This window comes from Cherax quadricarinatus, chromosome 93, assembly GCF_038502225.1.
Source record: "Cherax quadricarinatus isolate ZL_2023a chromosome 93, ASM3850222v1, whole genome shotgun sequence".
Taxonomy (NCBI): domain Eukaryota; kingdom Metazoa; phylum Arthropoda; class Malacostraca; order Decapoda; family Parastacidae; genus Cherax; species Cherax quadricarinatus.
Window position 1 is genome coordinate 8,404,388 of NC_091384.1, and position 15,695 is coordinate 8,420,082.

The 15,695-nt window shown below is 47.5% G+C and overlaps 1 protein-coding gene across 3 annotated transcripts in view; it reads left to right on the forward strand.

The window, feature by feature from the left end:
* LOC128703396 (serpin B11) overlaps window positions 1-14,159 on the forward strand; it is a 44,611-nt gene extending 30,452 nt beyond the window's left edge. For 2 of the 3 annotated variants that reach the window (XM_070104666.1, XM_070104665.1), the window contains exons 2-3: window positions 8,680-8,827; window positions 10,816-14,159. In XM_070104666.1, coding sequence (XP_069960767.1) covers window positions 8,690-8,827; window positions 10,816-11,916 — 1,239 coding nt within the window. In that variant the 5' untranslated portion in view covers window positions 8,680-8,689 and the 3' untranslated portion in view covers window positions 11,917-14,159. Of the gene's footprint in view, window positions 1-8,679; window positions 8,828-8,866; window positions 9,280-10,815 lie in introns of those variants that run through there. The other variant, XM_053798032.2, reaches the window with a different exon arrangement.
* Window positions 14,160-15,695: the final 1,536 nt, after the last annotated feature.

Below are 15,695 nucleotides of genomic sequence, written 5' to 3' on the forward strand. Positions count from 1 at the left end.
TTCTTGGTTCACCGGTACTCTCCCGGCCCAGATCTTCGTTGTTCTTGGTTCACCGGTACTCTCCCGGCCCAGAGCTTTGTTGTTCTTGGTTCACCGGTACTCTCCCGGCCCGGATCTTTATTGTTCTTGGTTCACCGGTACTCTCCCGGCCCAGATCTTTGTTCTTGGTTCACCGGTACTCTCCCGGCCCAGATCTTTGTTGTTCTTGGTTCACCGGTACTCTCCCGGCCCAGATCTTTGTTCTTGGTTCACCGGTACTCTCCCGGCCCAGATCTTTGTTCTTGGTTCACCGGTACTCTCCCGGCCCAGATCTTCGTTGTTCTTGGTTCACCGGTACTCTCCCGGCCCAGATCTTTGTTGTTCTTGGTTCACCGGTACTCTCCCGGCCCGGATCTTTATTGTTCTTGGTTCACCGGTACTCTCCCGGCCCAGATCTTTGTTGTTCTTGGTTCACCGGTACTCTCCCGGCCCAGATCTTTGTTGTTCTTGGTTCACCGGTACTCTCCCGGCCCGGATCTTTATTGTTCTTGGTTCACCGGTACTCTCCCAGCCCAGATCTTTATTGTTCTTGGTTCACCGGTACTCTTCCAGCCCAGATCTTTGTTGTTCTTGGTTCACCGGTACTCTCCCAGCCCAGATCTTTGTTGTTGGTTCACCGGTACTCTCCCGGCCCAGATCTTTGTTGTTCTTGGTTCACCGGTACTCTCCCGGCCCAGATCTTTGTTGTTCTTGGTTCACCGGTACTCTCCCGGCCCAGAGCTTTGTTGTTCTTGGTTCACCGGTACTCTCCCGGCCAGATCTTTGTTGTTCTTGGTTCACCGGTACTCTCCCGGCCCAGAGCTTTGTTGTTCTTGGTTCACCGGTACTCTCCCAGCCCAGATCTTTGTTGTTCTTGGTTCACCGGTACTCTCCCGGCCCAGAGCTTTGTTGTTCTTGGTTCACCGGTACTCTCCCGGCCAGATCTTTGTTGTTCTTGGTTCACCGGTACTCTCCCGGCCCAGATCTTTGTTGTTCTTGGTTCACCGGTACTCTCCCGGCCTGGATCTTTATTGTTCTTGGTTCACCGGTACTCTCCCAGCCCAGATCTTTATTGTTCTTGGTTCACCGGTACTCTTCCAGCCCAGATCTTTGTTGTTCTTGGTTCACCGGTACTCTCCCATCCCAGATCTTTGTTGTTCTTGGTTCACCGGTACTCTCCCGGCCCAGATCTTTGTTGTTCTTGGTTCACCGGTACTCTCCCGGCCCAGATCTCTATTGTTCTTGGTTCACCGGTACTCTCCCGGCCCAGATCTTTGTTGTTCTTGGTTCACCGGTACTCTCCCGGCCCAGATCTTTGTTGTTCTTGGTTCACCGGTACTCTCCCGGCCCAGATCTTCGTTGTTCTTGGTTCACCGGTACTCTCCCGGCCCAGATCTTTGTTGTTCTTGGTTCACCGGTACTCTCCCGGCCCGGATCTTTATTGTTCTTGGTTCACCGGTACTCTCCCGGCCCAGATCTTTGTTGTTCTTGGTTCACCGGTACTCTCCCGGCCCAGATCTTTGTTGTTCTTGGTTCACCGGTACTCTCCCGGCCCGGATCTTTATTGTTCTTGGTTCACCGGTACTCTCCCGGCCCAGATCTTTGTTCTTGGTTCACCGGTACTCTCCCGGCCCAGATCTTTGTTGTTCTTGGTTCACCGGTACTCTCCCGGCCCAGATCTTTGTTCTTGGTTCACCGGTACTCTCCCGGCCCAGATCTTTGTTCTTGGTTCACCGGTACTCTCCCGGCCCAGATCTTCGTTGTTCTTGGTTCACCGGTACTCTCCCGGCCCAGATCTTTGTTGTTCTTGGTTCACCGGTACTCTCCCGGCCCGGATCTTTATTGTTCTTGGTTCACCGGTACTCTCCCGGCCCAGATCTTTGTTGTTCTTGGTTCACCGGTACTCTCCCGGCCCAGATCTTTGTTGTTCTTGGTTCACCGGTACTCTCCCGGCCCGGATCTTTATTGTTCTTGGTTCACCGGTACTCTCCCAGCCCAGATCTTTATTGTTCTTGGTTCACCGGTACTCTTCCAGCCCAGATCTTTGTTGTTCTTGGTTCACCGGTACTCTCCCAGCCCAGATCTTTGTTGTTCTTGGTTCACCGGTACTCTCCCGGCCCAGATCTTTGTTGTTCTTGGTTCACCGGTACTCTCCCGGCCCAGATCTTTGTTGTTCTTGGTTCACCGGTACTCTCCCGGCCCAGAGCTTTGTTGTTCTTGGTTCACCGGTACTCTCCCGGCCAGATCTTTGTTGTTCTTGGTTCACCGGTACTCTCCCGGCCCAGAGCTTTGTTGTTCTTGGTTCACCGGTACTCTCCCAGCCCAGATCTTTGTTGTTCTTGGTTCACCGGTACTCTCCCGGCCCAGAGCTTTGTTGTTCTTGGTTCACCGGTACTCTCCCGGCCAGATCTTTGTTGTTCTTGGTTCACCGGTACTCTCCCGGCCCAGATCTTTGTTGTTCTTGGTTCACCGGTACTCTCCCGGCCTGGATCTTTATTGTTCTTGGTTCACCGGTACTCTCCCAGCCCAGATCTTTATTGTTCTTGGTTCACCGGTACTCTTCCAGCCCAGATCTTTGTTGTTCTTGGTTCACCGGTACTCTCCCAGCCCAGATCTTTGTTGTTCTTGGTTCACCGGTACTCTCCCGGCCCAGATCTTTGTTGTTCTTGGTTCACCGGTACTCTCCCGGCCCAGATCTCTATTGTTCTTGGTTCACCGGTACTCTCCCGGCCCAGAACTTTGTTGTTCTTGGTTCACCGGTACTCTCCCGGCCCAGATCTTTGTTGTTCTTGGTTCACCGGTACTCTCCCGGCCCAGATCTTCGTTGTTCTTGGTTCACCGGTACTCTCCCGGCCCAGATCTTTGTTGTTCTTGGTTCACCGGTACTCTCCCGGCCCGGATCTTTATTGTTCTTGGTTCACCGGTACTCTCCCGGCCCAGATCTTTGTTGTTCTTGGTTCACCGGTACTCTCCCGGCCCAGATCTTTGTTGTTCTTGGTTCACCGGTATTCTCCCGGCCCAGAGCTTTGTTGTTCTTGGTTCACCGGTACTCTCCCGGCCCAGATCTTTGTTCTTGGTTCACCGGTACTCTCCCGGCCCAGATCTTTGTTGTTCTTGGTTCACCGGTACTCTCCCGGCCCAGATCTTCGTTGTTCTTGGTTCACCGGTACTCTCCCGGCCCAGATCTTTGTTGTTCTTGGTTCACCGGTACTCTCCCAGCCCAGATCGTTGTTGTTCTTGGTTCACCGGTACTCTCCCGGCCCAGATCGTTGTTGTTCTTGGTTCACCGGTACTCTCCCGGCCCAGATCTTTGTTGTTCTTGGTTCACCGGTACTCTCCCGGCCCAGATCTTTGTTGTTCTTGGTTCACCGGTACTCTCCCGGCCCAGAGCTTTGTTGTTCTTGGTTCACCGGTACTCTCCCGGCCCAGATCTTTGTTGTTCTTGGTTCACCGGTACTCTCCCGGCCCAGATCTTTGTTGTTCTTGGTTCACCGGTACTCTCCCGGCCCAGATCTTTGTTGTTCTTGGTTCACCGGTACTCTCCCGGTCCAGATCTTTATTGTTCTTGGTTCACCGGTACTCTCCCGGCCCAGATCTTTGCACACTAGGCTACATTACTTTTTTGAAGATAGGATTATTTTTTCTCACTCAATTCCGTATTAATATATACTAATATTTAGTATAATAATAATTACTGGTGCACACGTGTGTTTGTATGTACGTACTTGTTTACTAGCTTGTTGCTGTCAGGGGGGCTCACTAGGCTACACTGTCAGGGGGGGTAACTAGGCTACAATGTCAGGGGGGTTCACTAGGCTACACTGTCAGGGGGGTCACTAGGCTACACTGTCAGGGGGGGTCACTAGGCTACACTGTCAGGGGGGGTCACTAAGCTACACTGTCAGGGGGGGGTCACTAGGCTACACTGTCAGGGGGGGTCACTAAGCTACACTGTCAGGGGGGGGTCACTAGGCTACACTGTCAGGGGGGTCACTAGGCTACAATGTCAGGGGGGTCACTAGGCTACAATGTCAGGGGGTCACTAGGCTACACTGTCAGGGGGGCACTAGGCTACACTGTCAGAGGGGGTCACTAGGCTACACTGTCAGGGGGGTCACTAGGCTACAGTCAGGGGGTCACTAGGCTACACTGTCAGAGGGGGGTCACTAGGCTACACTGTCAGAGGGATGTCACTAGGCTACACTGTCAGAGGGGGGTCACTAGGCTACACTGTCAGGGGGGGTCACTAGGCTACAGTCAGGGGGTCACTAGGCTACACTGTCAGGGGGGTCACTAGGCTACACTGTCAGGGGGGGTCACTAGGCTACACTGTCAGAGGGGGGTCACTAGGCTACACTGTCAGAGGGGGGTCACTAGGCTACACTGTCAGGGGGGCACTAGGCTACAGTCAGGGGGGTCACTAGGCTACACTGTCAGAGGGGGGTCACTAGGCTACTCTGTGAGGGGGGTCACTAGGCTACACTGTCAGGGGGGTCACTAGGCTACTCTGTCAGGGGGGGTCACTAGGCTACACTGTCAGGGGGGGTCACTAGGCTACACTGTCAGGAGGGGGTCACTAGGCTACACTGTCAGGGGGGGTTCACTAGGCTACACTGCCAGGGGGGGTCACTAGGCTACACTGTCAGGGGGGGTTCACTAGGCTATACTCTCAGGGGGGCACTAGGCTACACTGTCAGGGGGGTCACTAGGCTACAGTCAGGGGGGGTCACTAGGCTACACTCTCAGGGGGGTTCACTAGGCTACACTGTCAGGGGGGTCACTAGGCTACAGTCATGGGGGGTCACTAGGCTACACTGTCAGGGGGGGTTCACTAGGCTACAATGTCAGGGGGGGTCACTAGGCTACACTGTCTGGGGGTTCACTAGGCTATACTCTCAGGGGGGGCACTAGGCTACACTGTCAGGGGGGGTCACTAGGCTACACTGTCAGGAGGGGGTCACTAGGCTACACTGTCAGGGGGGGTTCACTAGGCTACACTGCCAGGGGGGGTCACTAGGCTACACGGGGGGGTCACTAGGCTACACGGGGGGTCACTAGGCTACAGTCAGGGGGGGTCACTAGGCTATACTCTCAGGGGGGCACTAGGCTACAGTCAGGGGGAGTCACTAGGCTACACTGTCAGGGGGGTTCACTAGGCTACAGTCAGGGGGGGTTCACTAGGCTACACTGTCAAGGGGTTCACTAGGCTACACTGTCAGGGGGGGTCACTAGGCTACACTGTCAGGGGGGTCACTAGGCTACACTGTCAGAGGGGGGTCACTAGGCTACACGGGGGGGGGGAGTTCACTAGGCTACACAACTCTTCTGGAGTTTACCTGGCGATATTTAGATAATTTACAAACCACTATCTATCTGCTGGTACTGAAATAGGGAGAGAGAGATGGTATAGCAACAACCAGCAGGGCGAGACACTGAGACTTTAGACACTAACCAAAATTAACCACAAATAGGCAAGTGATGTCGTCTGCACAACAATGGAGGTTCCTGCTGGTCGGCTGCTATCAACTCCTTCACTTTGTAACTCCTTCAGGAACTTTATCATGCATTCAAGTTTTAAGACTTGGTATTCACTCTTTTTTCTTTAGTACAGTATTATGGTCATAACAAGTCTGATGATATTAGCTACCTTCACAACACCAACATCTGGGGATTGACTAATTTTTTCTTACCTTCAGTACTTACTTAATTACTCGTTTATGACCTTATCACTACACTGCTGCTATAAGCAACCAATATCTGTATTTGTTAATATTTCAGATCACACCGTTAACACAATTAACTGTTTGTATATTGTGTGTCAACACTGCGGCCAGCAGCCTGATCAGCTGACTGCTACCCTCCCTCACTCAACATACATCAGCTGACTGCTACCCTCCCTCACTCAACATTCATCAGCTGACTGCTACCCTCCCTCACTCAACATACATCAGCTGACTACTACCCTCCCTCACTCAACATTCATCAGCTGACTGCTACCCTCCCTCACTCAACATTCATTCAAATTTAAATTGTAAAATTCTTGATCTTATCACATTATTCGCACTCTTGAAAGCTATTACACTCTTGTAGGTATGTTCACTGATTCACTCACGTACGATGACCGCTAATAATATCTTAGGACAGCCACTAGAACGCTAAATCCTGGGAGCACTATTTAGCGATACTGCTTCACGTGTGTGTGTGTGTGTGTGTGTACGTACTCACCTATTTGTACTCACCTATTTGTGGTTGCAGGGTGGTCGAGTCTTAGCTCCTGGCCCCGCCTCTTCACCGGTTGCTACTGGGCCCTCTCTCTCCCCGCTCCATGAGCTTTATCAAACCTCGTCTTAAAACTGTGTATGGTTCCTGCCTCCACTACGTCATTTTCTAGGCTATTCCACTGCCTTACAACTCTATGACTGAAGAAATACTTCCTAATATCTCTCTGACTCATTTGTGTCTTCAACTTCCAATTGTGGCCTCTTGTTTCTGTGTCCCCTCCCTGGAACATCCTGTCTTTGTCCACCTTGTCTATTCCACGCAGTATTTTATATGTCGTTATCATGTCTCCCCTAACCCTCCTGTCCGCCAGTGTCGTCAGGCCGATTTCCCTTAATCTTTCTTCATAGGACATTCCCCTTAGCTCTGGAACTAACCTTGTCGCAAACCTTTGTACTTTCTCTAGTTTCTTGACGTGCTTTATCAAGTGCAGGTTCCAAACAGGTGCTGCACACTCCAGTATGGGCCTGACATACACGGTGTACAGTGTCTTGAACAATTCCTTACTAAGGTATCGGAATGCTGTTCTCAGGTTTGCCAGGCGCCCATATGCTGCAGCAGTTATCTGATTGATGTGTGCTTCCGGAGACATGCTCGGTGTTATACTCACCCCAAGATCTTTCTCCTTGAGTGAGGTTTGCAGTCTTTGGCCACCTAGCCTATACTCTTTCTGTGGTCTTCTGTGCCCTTCCCCTATCTTCATGACTTTGCATTTGGCAGGATTAAATTCGAGAAGCCATTTGCTAGACCAGGTGTCCAGTCTGTCCAGGTCTCTTTGAAGTCCTGCCTGGTCCTCATCAGATTTAATTCTCCTCATTAACTTCACATCATCTGCAAACAGGGACACTTCTGAGTCTAACCTTTCCATCATGTCGTTCACATATACCAAAAATAGCACTGGTCCTAGGACCGACCCCTGTGGGACCCCACTCGTCACAGGTGCCCACTGTGATACATCATTACGTACCATGACTCGTTGTTGCCTCCCTGTCAGGTATTCTCTGATCCATTGCAGTGCCCTTCCTGTTATATGCGCCTGATGCTCTAGCTTCTGCACTAATCTCTTGTGAGGAACTGTGCCAAAGGCCTTCTTGCAGTCCAAGAAGATGCAATCAACCCAACCCTCTCTCTCGTGTCTTCTGTTATTTTATCATAAAACTCCAGAAGGTTTGTGACACAGGATTTGCCTTCCATGAATCCGTGCTGGTTGGCATTTATACTCTTGTTCCATTCCAGGTGCTCCACCACTCTCCTCCTGATAATCTTCTCCATAACTTTGCATACTATACACGTCAGTGACACAGGTCTATAGTTTAGTGCCTCTTTTCTGTCTCCTTTTTTAAAAATGGGAACTACATTTGCCGTCTTCCATACCTCAGGTAGTTGCCCAGTTTCCAGGGACGTGTTGAAGATTGTGGTAAGTGGCATGCACAACATATCTGCTCCCTCTCTAAGGACCCACGGGGAGATGTTATCCGGTCCCATTGCCTTTGACGTATCGATGTCCCTTAGCAGTTTCTTCACCTCCTCCTCATCTGTATGTATGTCGTCCAACACATGTTGGTGTATTCCTTGCTGGTGTCCCCATCTGGTCTGTCCCCCCAGAGTCCTTCCTGTCTCTACTGTGTGTGTGTGTGTGTGTGTGTCTGTGTGTGTGTGTGTGTGTGTGTGTGTGTGTGTGTGTCTGTGTGTCTGTGTCTGTGTGTGTGTCTGTGTCTGTGTCTGTGTCTGTGTGTGTGTGTACTCACCTATTTGTACTCACCTATTTGTGGTTGCAGGGGTCGAGTCCTAGCTCCTGGCCCCGCCTCTTCACCGGTTGCTACTGGGCCCTCTCTCTCCCCGCTCCATGAGCTTTATCAAACCTCGTCTTAAAACTGTGTGTGTGTGTGTGTGTGTGTGTGTGTGTGTGTGTGTGTGTGTGTGTGTGTGTGTGTGTGTGTGTGTGTGTGTGTCTGTCTGTCTGTGTGTCTGTGTGTCTGTGTGTCTGTGTGTGTCTGTGTGTGTGTCTGTGTGTGTCTGTGTGTGTGTGTGTGTGTGTGTGTGTGTGTGTGTGTGTGTGTGTGTGTGTCTGTGTGTGTGTCTGTGTGTGTGTAAGGTAAAGATATTTCCTGTGATGAATGGTTTTGAAAACCGACAAGTTGAAGAATTGAGACACTTATGCAACACATGGGAATCTTTATTTTGCATAAGTGTCTCAATTCTTCAAAGATATTTCCTATATATGTATATATATATATATATATAATATATATATATATATATATATATATATATATATATATATATATATATATATATATATATATATGTGTGTGTGTGTGTGTGTGTATGTATGTATGTATATACACTGGTGCCTTCAATACAGTAACATTCTCCACACAGGTAGTTCAGGATGCGTACTGGAGTGCTGGTGCTGGTGCTGGTGTTAGCCTGGTGCTGTGTCTCAACACTACCTGACACCTCTGCTACACTCCCGTCTACACCTCAGAGACCAGCATCGTCTACACTACTTGCTGATCTTGTTCAAGAAGTAAGATCAGTTTAACCTCTGTGCTGTGCTTGTAAGATAAGATTTTGTTTTGGGAGAATTTAACATTAAAATGACAACCTCCACAGCGTATCACTCAGGGCCAGGAGCTGAGTCTCGACCCCTGCAACCACAATTAGGTGAGTCAGGAGGTGGTGGAGCGGTCTCACCAGATGCTTATTGTTCCCAGTACCAGACGGACTGCGATGAACGTATTTCCCTTCTTTTATTTATCGTAGAGTCAACTCAGGAATCATTACTCTATAGTCTCTTCGAACTGATCTATGGTCAGCAAGTGATGCTTCTCCCTTGGATCATTTTCTCACTTTCAGAGACAGTTTGGCCCATATGAAATGGCTGAAATCTTGAGAACCTGCACACTAGCCACACCAAGATGAAGAGACTTGGACCGCGCTCTTGAAGCTGGAGAGGTGCTGGTAATGGAGCAATGCCTGGTAATGCCTTAAAAGTACAGTGGGCCCTACAAGGGGGTGAAATAGATTTCTGACCAAAATTATAGAATTCACACCCCTGGTGTGGCGAGTGTTAATAAAGTAGGTGATCCAGGCCTTGTTAAAGGACCCTGCACAATGTATGTTAGACCTCAGCAAGGACAGGATTGTGGAGATGGTTCAGCTTCTCCCAAATTTTGAGGACTTGTTGGAGATACCCCTAAGGTAAGTAATTTAAAGGCTGATGATATAGATGTAGGGGAAGGTGAACCAATTTGGCAGGACCCTTATTGAATGAAAGAACGACAGGAAGCAAATATGGAGGAGCTGAAATTCCTACTTGACAATAATTTAGTAGTACCGAGCGAGAGTGACTGGGCATTACTCAGTGACAGCTTTGCTTTTGTAATACTAGATGGGCTTTTCCAATACAGGCTTCTTTCTTTGGGCTTTGTAATGCTCCAGCCTGTTGTCAAGACAGGGAGCTGGAAGTTATGTTGTCAAGACAGGGTGCTGGAAGTTATGTTTTCAACACAGGGTGCTGGAAGTTATGTTGTCAACACAGGGTGCTGGAAGGTATATGTAGCCTAGCTGGAGTGAGGTGTTATATTGATGACTTGGTTGTTTTGTATATAAAATAAGAAGTTAATATTTTCAGTAAAAAGTGCTTGATAAATGTATAAATAATGTCAATGTTTTGGGTGGACATGTAATAGGCAGTCAGCACTTAAGTGGACACGTATTTCACACGGCCAGTTGGACAGGTACTAGACCATCAACTGCGATTGACTAGAAGTTGCTGGAAAGATGTCCTGGAGTCAGCGTGTGATGTTTTTTGTTGTAATGCTTAGGCCCTAGGTTGTTTTTGTGATTTTATTGTACTCTTAAGTTGGCCCTGGCATGACCATGGTCCTAGTATTTATGTGGGGTTTGTGTGCGTTGTGGCAAGTACAGAACTAACAGTTGTTTAACTTCAGACTGGAAGACGACAAAGGAAGGTATGGAGTCCCACTGTCGTGGTATGTGTAATATTCATTTGGCCTAAGTTTAATTAACTACTAGTAGTGTACTAGTGTGTTATTTTGTAATATGTGAAATATGTTGAAGGCAGGTTTTGTGTTACATATATTATGTAGAATATATGTATATTTTTCTTAAGGTCAGTTTATCTGTCTTTCCTGATGATCAAACCTAAGTACTGACCACCTGTTTAACATTCTGTGTAGTAGTTTACGAAGTACGAGTGAGCTTAGGTTAGCTTATTTTACGATTTGAGTAGCTCGTTGTGAAAAGATCAAGACGATAGCAATGAAGGTAAAGGTTCCCCTCCCCAATGGGGATCGTAGGGAGACTAAAGATGAGAGTCAGAGCTGCTGCGACTGTACAGGTCGAGGTCTACAGAGCGAATCTGTCTTACCCCTGGACAAATGTTCTAACCCTCCCCCCCCAACCTCCTTCTTAACTTCTTGTCCATCAATAAATTTCCATATCCACTTACTGGTATAGTAAAAAAAGTAATCACTATTATATTATTTACAGATGGCGCTGGAACTGTCGTCAGAAATGAGAGATACAACTACAGTGACCTTCTCACCTCTGAGTATAACGTCTCTCTTGTCTGTGTTGATGCTGGGAACTTCTGGTATCTCTTACCAGCAGATATATACAGCTCTTGGTCTTCCACCTGGGATTGACGAGGCATCAATCCATAGTAACTTCAAGCAGTTGATTGACTCTATTATTCAATCCTCCCAGGGAGTTACACTTAATATAGCCAACGGTATTTTCGTCAGGAAAGGAGTCCATGTCTTGTATGACTTTAGCAGGAGTGTCAGAGAGGTTTACGCCGCTCAGGTTCGTGTTTTGGACTTCGAGAAGAATTCCGTGGCTGCCACGAACACCATCAATGACTGGGTGAAGAACAAGACTTCAGGTATGATTTCACAGCTCCTGGGCCAGCCTCTCAGCCCTCAGACAGAGTTTGTGGCAGTAAACACTCTCTTCTTTAACGGTATCTGGGAGTTCCCTTTTATACCTGACCTGACTATTAATGGACCTTTCCAAACAGGAAGTGAAATAATCCAGGTTCCCATGATGCGAGCAGCCATGACCTTACGCTACATAGACATACCAGACCTTAATGCCCACATGGTTGAACTTCCGTATGTGGGTGGTAAGTTTTCTATGTATATATTAATGTCTCATGGCCCGGTAAGTTCTAACTTACAGGAACTTGAACTTCGTATAAGAGACGCAACTAGCCTCAATAATTACATCAGAGATATGGTTGAAACTTCAGTCAGTGTAAGTCTACCAAGAATGCGTCTCAGCTATAAGCTTAGCCTCAAAGAAGTTCTCAAAGCTTTGCGTGTCAGCTCTATCTTCGACAACGTTAAAGCTGACTTCGGAAGACTGACAGCCTCTGAACACGTCTGGGTCGACGACGTGATCCACGAAACTGTGGTGGAAGTGACGGAAGTCGGCACCAAGGCTGCTTCTGCAACATCAGTGTCTATCAACCGTGTTGCAAGTGCAGTGACCTTCATGGTCAACAGACCTGCTATGTTGTTTATTCGTGACTTACCCTCTGGCCTGCCTCTTTTCTGGTGCAGACTGGTCAAACCTGAACCACTGGCATGAACCACTGACATGAACCACTGACATGAACCACTGACATGTACCACCGACATGTACCACTGACATGTACCACCGACATGTACCACCGACATGTACCACCGACATGTACCACCGACATGTACCACCGACATGTACCACCGACATGTACCACCGACATGCACCACTGACATGTACCACCGACATGTACCACTGACATGTACCACTGACATGTCTCACTGACATGTACCACCGACATGTACCACCGACATGGACCACAGACATGAACCACTGACATATACCACTGACATGGACCACTTGGGCCACTGACATGAACCACTGACATGGACCAAAGACATGGACCACTGACACGGACCAAACACATGGACCACTGACATGGAGCACTGACATGGACCACAGACATGAACCACTGACATGTTCCACTGACATGTACCACTGACATGTACCACTGACATGTCTCACTGACATGTACCACCGACATGTACCACCGACATGCACCACTGACATGTACCACTGGCATGAACCACTGACATGAACCACTGACATGAACCACTGACATGTACCACTAACATGTACCACTGACATGTACCACTGACATGTTCCACTGACATGTACCACTGACATGTACCACTGACATGTACCACTGACATATACCACTGACATGTACCACCGACATGCACCACTGACATGTACCACTGACATGCACCACTGACATGTACCACTGACATGTACTACTGACATGTACCACTGACATGTACCACTGACATGTACCACTGACATATACCACTGACATGTACTACTGACATGTACCACTGACATGTACCACTGACATGTACCACTGACATGTACCACTGACATGTACCACTGACATATACCACTGACATGTACCACTGACATGTACCACTGACATGTACCACTGACATGTACCACTGACATGTACCACTGACATATACCACTGACATGTACCACTGACATATTCCACTGACATGTACCACTGACATGTACCACTGACATGTACCACTGACATGTTCCACTGACATGTACCACTGACATGTACCACTGACATGTACCACTGACATATACCACTGACATGTACCACCGACATGCACCACTGACATGTACCACTGACATGCACCACTGACATGTACCACTGACATGTACTACTGACATGTACCACTGACATGTACCACTGACATGTACCACTGACATATACCACTGACATGTACTACTGACATGTACCACTGACATGTACCACTGACATGTACCACTGACATGTACCACTGACATGTACCACTGACATATACCACTGACATGTACCACTGACATGTACCACTGACATGTACCACTGACATGTACCACTGACATGTACCACTGACATATACCACTGACATGTACCACTGACATATACCACTGACATGTACCACTGACATGTACCACTGACATGTACCACTGACATAAACCAGACATCATAGCAGATGTTGACTGCTACATGTGTCTTGAAGGTACAGGAAGGAGGGAGGGACCTTGATGCCAGGAAGGGTTCTTGATCCAAGGAGTCAGAGTTATCCTCCACTTCCTCATTATCTTCCGGAACTTGCCACTTCGTCCTGCCTCTACACTTCATTCTGTATACTGGTTGACATCTTTGTTAGTATATCTGTATTGTACAAATTTGTAAGTGTATACACATTGTGTATGTGTATTATACACACTGGTATGTGTACTATACACATAGTGTACTCAGAGTAGTGTGTTGAATCTATCTGGACATTGTTGCCTGATATTTCTAATAATTCTTTGCTTTTTTAAATAATTTTCAAGCATTTTTTAAGGAAATTCCTCTTGTTTTTACATTAAAAATACAACGTTAGAACAAAGAAAGGCCATTGTTATTGTTGTTACTTTATAGGACCATGAGAGCCGTGCACCGTATAAACTCTCCTCCTCAGCATATCTCTGTCTAGCGAGCTTATATATCACTGTTCAACCTGCCCCTGGCACGGCAGTTTGGGCAGCAATGTTGCAGCCCACTTTACACTTTGCAATACACTGTGGCAAGGCACATATAAGATATATATAACACAAAATGTACGGTATAGTGTGACGGTCTTGGATCAGGAAGGCCCTATAAAGCAGAACTAACGGGCTTAAGCTCCAGTGTTAGAATAACAACTGACTGTTTTATGAGACGCTTTGGTGAATCTCAATGTTTATGTTTTACTGAAATAAAAAAAAATCAATTAATTTGTTTTATTGTTTTGAATTCTAATGAGTAAGCCTGTAAAAAAAATCTGGGTTCGAGTCTCGGTTGTCCCTGTTGACATGTGTCAGTGTAGCGTCTCAGTAGACCTACTGGCGTTTAACATTGAGGTTACCTTAATATTTTTATTATGCAGCACATACCTATATAATAATAATAATAATAATAATAATAATAATAATAATAATAATAATAATAATAATATCATTATTTACTACCAGTACATGTACAAGGTATACAGACCATATCTGACATCAGTGACATACTACTATATAGAAAGTTGCTTGTTATGCTGAGCATTTCCCGCAAATTAGGTCAGTTTTGTCCCAAGATGCGACCCACATCAGTCCACTAACACCCAGGATGTGACCCACACCAGTCCACTAACACCCAGGATGCGACCCACACCAGTCCACTAACACCCAGGGATGTGACCCACACCAGTCCACTAACACCCAGGATGCGACCCACACCAGTCCACTAACACCCACGATGCGACCCACACCAGTCCACTAACACCCAGGATGCGACCCACACCAGTCCACTGACACCCAGGGATGTGACCCACACCAGTCCACTAACACCCAGGATGCGACCCACACCAGTCCACTAACACCCAGGTACCTATTTTGTCAGTATAGTTGCTGATCCCTGTGTTATATAGCATAGCATATAGTATCATCCATGTGCTTTAGATAGGAGATCCCTTTTAGGCCTGTGACTGTTGTGTGACATCACGGGATGCGCATGTGCACGTTCGTACCTCTGCCCCGGTCTCAGACGGCATGGTACCTTAACATTGCAGGGCACATAATGGGTCCAGGAACTGTACATTAACATTACAGAGGTACATAATGGGTCCAAGGACTGTACATCAACATTACAGAGGTACATAATGGGTCCGGGGACTGTACCTCAACATTACACAGACACATAATGGGTCCAGGGACTGTACGTCAACATTACACAGACACATAATGGGCCCAGGGACTGTACCTCAACATTACACAGATACATAATGGGTCCAGGGACTGCACGTCAACATTACACAGACACATAATGGGTCCAGGGACTGTACCTCAACATTACACAGACACATAATGGGTCCAGGAACTGTACCTCAACAAGTTAGTGGTAATGAACTATTTACAAGTTATATCTAGTTACAACTGTAATGAGTTATTTATAAAGACATGGACAGTTACAAAACAATACATAAACACAGGGCTGAGATCAATGCTGAGTGTGAGAGGCAAAAACGTGATCTAGCAAGAGTTGCCCAGAGTCTGAGTGTCAACACTGAACTAGATTAGAAAGCCTTAGGAACGGATGACATTTCTTTCTGCATCCTGTGTTATTGAACGCAAGTAAAATAAACAACTTTATCAAGGATTCTAGTTATCTCTCTCTCTCTCTCTTTCTGTCTCTCTGTCTCTCTCTTTCTCTCTCTCTCTCTCTCTGTCTCCCTCTTCCATGGGCTGAAGATCAGGTTACACTGATGTTTTCTCTAACAATACTCACAAGT